A 9160-nucleotide genomic window follows, 5' to 3' on the forward strand; every position below is an offset into this window, starting at 1 on the left:
TTCCTGCCCAGGCATTCCTTAGAATAGGTCTCACAGCTAGGTTCAGCCATGTTGGGCTCACCTTCCCAACTGCTTGGATTGAAGAACCATGGCGGCTGCTGAGGGGCACTGTCGCATCGATATTCGCTTCATTTCCTGATGTCACATGCAACCTCAATATCTGATTGGACAAAATGCAACAGGGGGAAATTGGGGATTTATGCCAGGAGGTCACTTGTGATTGCATACCCTCGAGCTTGACATCCCATCAGAGAATCAGATAGGGAAATCTGGAGCCCTTTAAACTTCTTGGGATGTCATTTAGAAAATCTTTATAAGATGCCACAAATAGCAAAAGGTCTTCTGAGAATAGCAGCTGACAGATACCTATATGAAAACTTTAAAATATATCACTCAGGGTGGCCTGGTTAGTTCAGTGGGTTAAGCGTCTGGCTCTTGATTTTGCTCAGGTCATGATCTTAGGGTCCTGAAATCTAGCCTCTTGTGGAGCTCCCCTCATTAGGAATTGGCTTGAACTGGGTGTTAATCTGTATGTTGGCAAATTGAACACCAATAAAAAATAAATTTATTATTTTTAAAAAAGGAATTGGCTTGAGATTCTTTCTCTCCCTCTCCTTCTGCTCCTCCCTCCTGTGCTCTCTCTCTCTTTCAAATAAATAAGTAAATATTTTTAAAAATATATTACTCAAATCACCTAAATTGTGGAATGTCAAATTTAGTCCCTTAGGAGACTGTGACCTTCATAACCAAATTATAACACTAGCACAATGACTGTTCCACAAGTGGGCCATTTCACCTCTAATCCATAATCTACTGGATGGCCACTATGGCTGGAGTAGAAACTCTGATATAGCTACCAGAGTTCTCCAACAGTCATGGAACCCTGCTTACTAACTAGTGTCTTCAGTTCTGATAAAAACTCTCCATGATTTGGGAAAGAAGTGGCAAAACCACAGTATCCAAAATCAGAACACCTACAGAAATGAAAATACTTACAGACACAGTTTTAAATCCTTAAACATGTACCAAGCTTAAAATTTTCTTATCAATGGGACCCCTGGGTGGCTTAGTGGTTAAGTGCTTGCCTTTTGCTCAGGGTGTGATCCTAGAATCCTGGGATCAAGTCCCAGATCAGGCTCCCTCCATGGAGCCTGCTTCTCCCTCTGCCTATGTCTCTGCCTCTCTGTTTCTCATGAGTAAATAAATAGAATCTTTAAAAAAAAATCTTATCAATACTTAGATCCTAAAAGTACTTTAAATGCTAATATTGATTAATATATATTAGAGCTATTGGATGAAAAATATATATTAACCTAATCCTCTAAGAAACCTCCTTAAGGAGAGCAAAGTTAATAAAATTGGAAAAATCTTTTTTTTAAAGATTTTATTTATTTATTCATGAGAGACACAGAGAGGCAGAGACACAGGCAGAGGGAGAAGTAGGCTCCATGCAGGGAGGCTGATACAGGACTCGATCCCAGGATTCCAGGATCATGCCCTGAGCCAAAGGCAGATGCTCAATGGCTAAGCCACCCAGGTATCCCAAAATGGGAAATATCTTAATATTAAAAGCTCAACTCTTTCAATATTTTTAATGATACATGCAAACATATTTCTACATGTATGAATGCAAAACAGCTTACAATTTGAGCCAAATTATAACACTAAATCAATTATTGATATTTAATCAAAGAAAAATTGAAGAAATAGAGGTCATCAATGGGCTGTGATCCCAGGTGGCCTGGCTTCCAAGGATGTATCTTGTAAGACCTTCAAGGATCAGGTAATTCTACTACTAATAAATAGTTCCAGATAATGAAGAAAAAAACTCTCTTTTTTATTTCAAGAAACTATAATACCAATAAAAAAAACCTATTGAAGAAAGCATACTAAACAAATTTCTGAGAAGTCCCACTTATAAAGAAGGATGCAAAAATTCTACTTCCAATATTATTAATGAATTTGGTATCACATTGCAGAAAAGACTTTTTAAAGAAAATAAACGCTTTACTGCTGTAAATAATAAATTACAAGCATCAAACGGGGGGAAATTATTCATAAAACAAAATATCACATACAGACTTCTTTCAACATGACCCCTACTGTGGAATTCTTTTAAATAAATAACCAAAGATCCAAACACATTACAGAAAGAGCTAAATCAAAAAGTTCATAAAATAGTACATTTTTCAAGCTTCCTAGAACTGAAGTAAGTAGTCTAACTAGCTCAGATTTATCGAATTCTATTGCTTTCTCATCTATATTCTTTTGGGGTTTTTATGCTGTTTATTAAAGTGCAAAGCTTCAGAACCTGTGTTTATGCCTCATGGGATGATGGGAACATCCAGTCAGAGTAGCCCAAGACCCACCCTCCACTGGTTCAGCCAATGAAGAACCTGCAGACCCTGTACCACAGCCATTGGCTCAAAATGGGAGCAGGTGATAAGTGTGAACCAGTAAGTGTTTCTGGGTATTCATTCTTAGAGACTGAGAAGTAAATGGATGTGTCATATATTTTTGGTCCCTTGTTTGTTCAGGGCCCCAAATCTCAATCCCTACTAATAGTTGGCTTATTGGGGGAAAACCATGGCTCTCGTTAAACAGGCAAGTGAATCTACTAACTGGAAGGATAGCCCCACATTATATATTTAAGAAATGCTGAGAGGCACTTGGGTGGCTAAGTTGGTTAAGCATCCCACTCTTGATCTCAGCTCAGATCTTGATCTCAGGGTCCTGAGTTCAGGCCCCACTCTGGGCCCCACAATGGGCATTGGAGCCTACTTTAAAAAAAAAAAAGGAAAATGAAAAAAATGCTGAGTAAAACTACTGTACGTGAGCAATTGTTTTTCCCATCTGTCTGTATGAGTACTCACTTAGCATCAATGTCTTTCACTTTCCATCATATACCTCTCATCTCAGCTTAATACACTGCTCAGGATGGAATCAATGTTAATGAAACTATTATTAACAGATGCAACTGAACAATGGGTTATTATCTAATCCCAGCTCACCTGAAAAAATTCACTGTCAGGCCCTTTGAAATAATGCTAATCTTGTGCAAATTCAGCCTAAATGATATGCAAATGCAGAGGTTGCTGAATCTATCATAGATGTACAATGTTTCTCAAATTTGCAAATAGCAATGTTGAAAGGAAAGCAAATGTATTGAATGACAGAATCAGGATGTAGAGATCTGATCATGAGCAAACCTGAGCACATCAGTAACCAGGTTCCCCATTCATGTAAATTGTATCCAAAGGATCAGGAAGTGTCATCAGGAGAAGCCTTGAAGGTATAGAGGCAGGCATACAATAGCTAACTTCAAATATTTGAAGAGGGACAACTACATTGTTTGAGGCTCCGGTATGCAGTCCTAGGACTATTGGATAGAAGGTATAGGAAGGCAGGTTTGGGCACAGTGTAAGCAGTCTGTCACAGCAAGAAGCTGAGTGACTGCCAGGTAATTTCAGGCAAGAGGTAAGGTATTGATAACTAACATGGTTATTTCAAACTCTCAAATCTTCTGGCTACACTAAGCCTGGTGATTGTATTACCTAACTGAAATTTGATCAGAGTTGACCCAACTACTGTTTTACTTTTTGAAGTTTATGTTTTTGCAGACAAAATAGCTTCCACTTTCTGTAAACCCAGTGATTATTTAAGGATGTCAGCCCTTAGAAGGAGATGGTTAATACTTGATGTTGCAAATAGGTACAGACTACATAATCCCTTTTTGTAGGAAAATATATGAATATTAATAGACCACAGTCTGGATTGTCATACATTCAAATGCAGTGTATGACATCTTTTAATTAGAGATTATAGGTGAAAGGTTCTTATAAATTTTAAGTGATGAAACTATTGTTTAAGGGCAGGTATCAGAGCTTGCCTATTTTTTTAAAGATTTTATTTATTCATGAGAGACAGAGAGAGAGAGAGAGTCAAAGGCACAGGCAGAGGGAGAAGCAGGCTCCTTGTGAGGAACCTGATGCAGGACTTGATCCCAGGACTCAGAGATCACGCCCTGAGCCGAAGGCAGATGCTCAACTGCTGAGCCACCCAGGCATCCCTTTTTCTTTTCTTTTTTTTTTTTTTTGAGCTTGCCTATTTATAGGTATTATTTTATTAGTTTGAGTTGCCATAACAAAATACCAGACTGAGTGGCATAAACAATAGCAATTTATTTTCTCAGAGTTCTGAAGAATAGAAGTCCCAGAACAAAATCCTACAGAATCAGTTTCTGCTGAGAAATCTCTTCCTGTCTCACAGATGGCCACTCCCTCATGTCCTCACATGGCAGGGAGAGAGAGAGAGAGATCTCTGGTGTTTCTTCCTCTTCTTTTAAAACCACAGTTCTACCAGATTAGGGCCTCACCCCTAGGACCTCAATTAACCTTAATTACCTCCTAAATACCCTATCCCTAGATGCAGTCACATTGGGGCTTAGGGCTTCAGCATAGGAACTTTTTTGGATGTGGGGGGAGAACAATTCAGGCCATAACATTTATGCTCACCATGAATACCAAATATGTGGTTTATTAAGAGAGCGAATTCTGTTCAGGACAAGGAGACCAGAGGTTCGATGCTGTGGATCATCAGCAGATACTAGATACCTGAGTTTCTGCTCAATAATAAGATGTGATGTGCTTAGCACAGTGTGTGCTAGTGTGCTAGCATATACCTCCTATGTCCTTCTTCATCCATTACCAGCCTTGGGCATCTCTTTCCATTAAGTTTAAAAGCACATTCAAGAAAGCAAGAGAGCCCAGCTAAATTTCCAGCTCTTATTCACCTTAGATCATCACTTCAGATGTTCTTATTTTTTCATTTCCGAGATAAGGGGGCTAGTCCACATGACCTCTTCTTCCAAGGTTCTTGAATCGTATGATTCCAACTGTAAGGAAAAAGCACCTACCATCACTAAGTCAGGACCCACTGCACCTGGACAGTAGAGAGCCTATTCCATGTGAATGATCTGCCAAAGTGTCTTTCCTGCAACCATTGTTTGGCTAAAAATAGTACCCTTGGTACTTTCATTCCTTAGAAGACCACAAGGAATGTACCACAGGAGGCTTAACATATTGACTGTATTTATTATTTTATTGCTACATTTGAAATGAATATAAACTGTGAGAAGCTGCAAATGCATGCCACTTCATGAAGATTATGGAGCAATGGAGGCACCCATTGTAGAAGGTTAAAAGTAACTTATCCTTTAGGGGGTGAAAGGACTTCATACACTAAGGTCATCAATGGTGTGATTATTGTCAATGTTTGCCACCTGGAATATATGCATTAATGGAAGGTTTAAAAATGAATATAAGGGAAGATTGGCTACTCCTGACCTCTTAGCCAGGGAGCATAGGTGTGAAGACATCAGAAGATGCCTAAAATCTCTACAAGCACATAGGTTTAGAAAAGAAAAAGCCTCAAACCGAGACACTCAGGAAATGTTGAAATCTGCTCTTAGGAGGAAATTCCCATTTTATGAAGTTTGAACACACTCCTTCTGCTGGATGGCTGGGGGGAAAAAAAGAAAACAAACATAAACAAATCATTAAGAAGGTACTTTCCTAAGATTAAGTTCAATTTCTTCCCCAAAAGCACTTTCCCAAGTCACTAAAGGCTGCCATACCAAGTGTGTGTGTGTGTGTGTGTGTGTGTGTGTGCATCACCTGAATGTTCATTAAAATCTACAACTGCAGAGTCTTTCCCATTTAAGAGGTAAATCTATGCTGTTGCCATTTTTTCCCCACAGATTATTTTAAGAATGAGGAGGCTGAAGCATTTTCTTCAGATTTATCTATCCTTATACAATTAGAAAGTTATACCATTTCAGACAATTTTGACTGACTTTGGAACTTCCAAATAATGCTGACATGAAAAAATATGACTAGGGATCCCTGGGTTGCGCAGTGGTTTAGCACCTGCCTTTGGCCCAGGGCGCGATCCTGGAGACCCGGGATCGAATCCCACATCGGGCTCCCGGTGCATGGAGCCTGCTTCTCCCTCTGCCTGTGTCTCTGCCTCTCTCTCTCTCACTGTGTGCCTATCATAAATAAAAAAAAAAGGTGACGCTTGGTTTGGAGTTTCTCCAGCAGACTAAGTCAGGAGATCAAAACTGATCCCTTGATCCCTGAGACACTTGAGTATACTCAAGAGCTAACCTGGTTATCCCACCTCATCTTGTCATCAGGTAGAGAATGCCAAAACCACAATGTTAATATGGCTCTTTAGGGATGAGATCACAGACCCAAATTGTTAGATGCATAAATATGGCAAATAACCAAAAACTGGACAAAACTAAAATGTTTCTAATACTGAGTCCAATATCTCAAGATTGGTTTTAATGTGGCTTTTAGTAATTTTTTCAACAACAAAAAAAAAAAAAAAACAGTTTTTTTTTAATTCTCCCATTACTACTAGGGTCTATTTTGTGAGAACCACTTATATAAGCCAGGTAAGAAGCAACTATTTGATATATTTAGATGCTGCATTAAATACATTGGTATTTTAATTGCTTATTCTGTGGCAAAGTTTACAAGAAGAGTTTGTTTACTGACTTATAAACTTTCACCATTGTTTGTCTCAACTAGAAAGTCCCCATAACTTACTTTCCTTTGAAGGAAGAGTATTCTTTTCTTTAGTATTAGTTTTCTTCAGTTTTGACCTGTCAAACTTCTCCACTTCAGACAAATCTGGCTTATCACTCATTTTGACTAAAAGACAGACTGGGGAAAAAAAAAACTTTTAACAAACCTATCTGGTAGAACTATTTTCAGACTAAGGAGTAACAGCCAAAATTCTCACATTTAATATTAATGTGTATTTTACCTGCTGATTTTCAACAGGAAACAAGCAGCAGATCTTAGAAAAGTCGTATTTTTATTAGAATACTTTTTATTCCATGTCATTACCCTATTTCTGATAAGCAGTAAATACCACTGAATCAGGATGCACCAGAAACCAAGATGCTCTAGAGACTGGAGTCAATATGTCTGACTCTTAAAATCACAGCAAAGATAAAATGAAGGTGATAGAAACACATGAGCAGATAGGGATAGAAGAAAGAAAATAAGGACTATGTTTAACCAGCTGATGAATTTGTAACAGGAGATAGCACTATTTGAACATCTTCACTTTCTAGTCAATTACTTTTGGGGGGATAGGAGCAGCAGACAAGAAGCGTTGTACTAGTTTCTTTCCACTTTATCTGCCCAAAGATAGCAGATTCAGGAGCTACAATAAGAGAGGGAGGGTATTTAATCCAGCTGTAACTAATTACATGTCTCATAATAGCTCCTTATGGCGCCGGTTTGTCAATGCTGTAAGAAGGCACAGCTAATTAGGATCAGACCCAATGACTTCAGCAGAATAGGATAAGCCAAATAGAGTTGATTTTATTACATCATGTTTTCTTTGAAAAAGGAGAGGTTAGGAAATGAGGCGCCCTGTGACCATCCTGGATTTTTCTGAGCTGAGACAACAGAAGACCCCAGAGATTGGAAAACGAGCTGTCCAGTACGTGCCTGGTCCCATCCTGGTAGGGGTAAGGCACATCTAGTGCCCAGAGTAGAATGGTGAGGCCCCCAAGCAGCCAGAAGTCCTGAATATGCCTCCCTTCCATCAAGGTCACCCTAAGACCCTCCTCTAACGAGCTGTCAGATGCCCATCTCCAGAGGGAGGGAAACAGGGACTAACAAACCATAAAAGGCTGGGCGCATGGGCCCGTTTGTCCGGAGCAGTTTGCTTACATTTTAAGATAACTATCATTGTTGTCAGGTGCGAAGCCCACCTTTTGACCACAAGAAGGAAAAGCACGAAGGGCCGGGCCCCAGACGGCCCATTCCGGGCACCCCCCAAACTCCTCGTCCTCCCATCCTCCAGTTGGCAGCCACAGTGTACCGGCAGTTCTGAGGGGCCGCCCTTTTGGGCCTTCCAAGGACCCACCCAGCGAGGACTCTGTAAAGTGCAGAAGGCGGCGCTGCAGAAAACAAAAACGTGGACTCTCCAGGAGGCGCAGTTACAAAACGCTAGTCCCAACCCGGTTCCTCCAGTTCCCGAGGGACCGTCAGCCCCGGCCCCGCAGCCACTGTGCCCTCCTGACCCCATAGTCTTCTGGCTCCAGCAGGACCACATGTCCTCCTCGCCTGATGGCCTGAAGACAAAAGAAAGCCGAACTTCGGACCCACGCGGCTCCACACACAGGACGAGGTTAGCCTTCCCACCCGGGACCCTGCAGTGATAAGCTGTGGGTCAGGCCACGCCCCAGCCATCTCTGATTGGCTGATGGATCCCAGGCCCGCCCCTTCGCCCCTACCCCCTGCTTTGTCTTGTAGGCTTGAGCCCTTGGTCTCACCTCTACTCAAGACCTCTCCCCTGGGGGATCCCTGGGTGGCGCAGCGGTTTGGCGCCTGCCTTTGGCCCAGGGCGCGATCCTGGAGACCCGGGATCGAATCCCACATCGGGCTCCCGGTGCATGGAGCCTGCTTCTTCCTCTGCCTATGTCTCTGCGTGTCTCTCTCTCTCTCTCTGTGACTATCTTAAAAAAAAAAAAGAGCTCTCCCCTGCCTCAGTATCTTGATGACGTCATAACGCAGCCGCCTCCACAGACTCTGTCCAAGCCCTCTCTGGTTAGCGGAGGGATAGTCAGCCTGGTCTCTCTCTCACTATTCTTGTGCTGAGGATCCACCTCCCTTCTTCCCAAGTTCACTTCTCCAAGATAATTGGAGCCTCTACAATAAGCAAACACTTTTTTCACTTCCAACGTGAAGAACTGGCTTTTTATAGCCAGAGAGCCTAAGTACGCTGTGATAACCACACAATGGTTTGGAAGCAACGCTCAGTGGCATCTGTTCTAATCCTTGGCCAGGTCATGGAGGAGAGTTGCTCATTGAGAGGGTGGGCAGTTCAGAGTCATTCATCCCCACAGCTGAGCATTTCTGTGACAGTGGTGCTCTCCTATGTAAAAGTCACATTTTCAATTTCTCAGCCATTGAACATAGCAGTAGTCAGTTTAGGGTGATCACAGGAGGATCTACTGAACCTATCCATCTTTATCTCCCCAATCCTTAGCACTTTGCTTGGCCCACAGGAGACACTAGATAAATACCAATCTATAGATTGAGGTAATACATCTGTGATAGAGCAGAAATTTTGG

The 9160-nt window shown here is 41.4% G+C and overlaps 1 protein-coding gene across 1 annotated transcript; it reads right to left on the reverse strand.

The window, feature by feature from the left end:
• Positions 1–5095: 5095 nt before the first annotated feature.
• LOC112912297 (thymosin beta-15A) lies at positions 5096–8209 on the reverse strand. The gene is made up of 3 exons (XM_025989019.2): positions 7796–8209; positions 6615–6731; positions 5096–5520 (listed from the first exon to the last, which is right to left on the reverse strand). Exons 1-3 carry the CDS (start codon positions 7878–7880, stop codon positions 5486–5488), a joined length of 237 nt encoding a protein of 78 aa, XP_025844804.2. The 5' UTR covers positions 7881–8209; the 3' UTR covers positions 5096–5485.
• Positions 8210–9160: the final 951 nt, after the last annotated feature.

This window comes from Vulpes vulpes, chromosome X (assembly GCF_048418805.1).
Source record: "Vulpes vulpes isolate BD-2025 chromosome X, VulVul3, whole genome shotgun sequence".
NCBI classification, from domain to species: Eukaryota; Metazoa; Chordata; class Mammalia; order Carnivora; family Canidae; genus Vulpes; species Vulpes vulpes.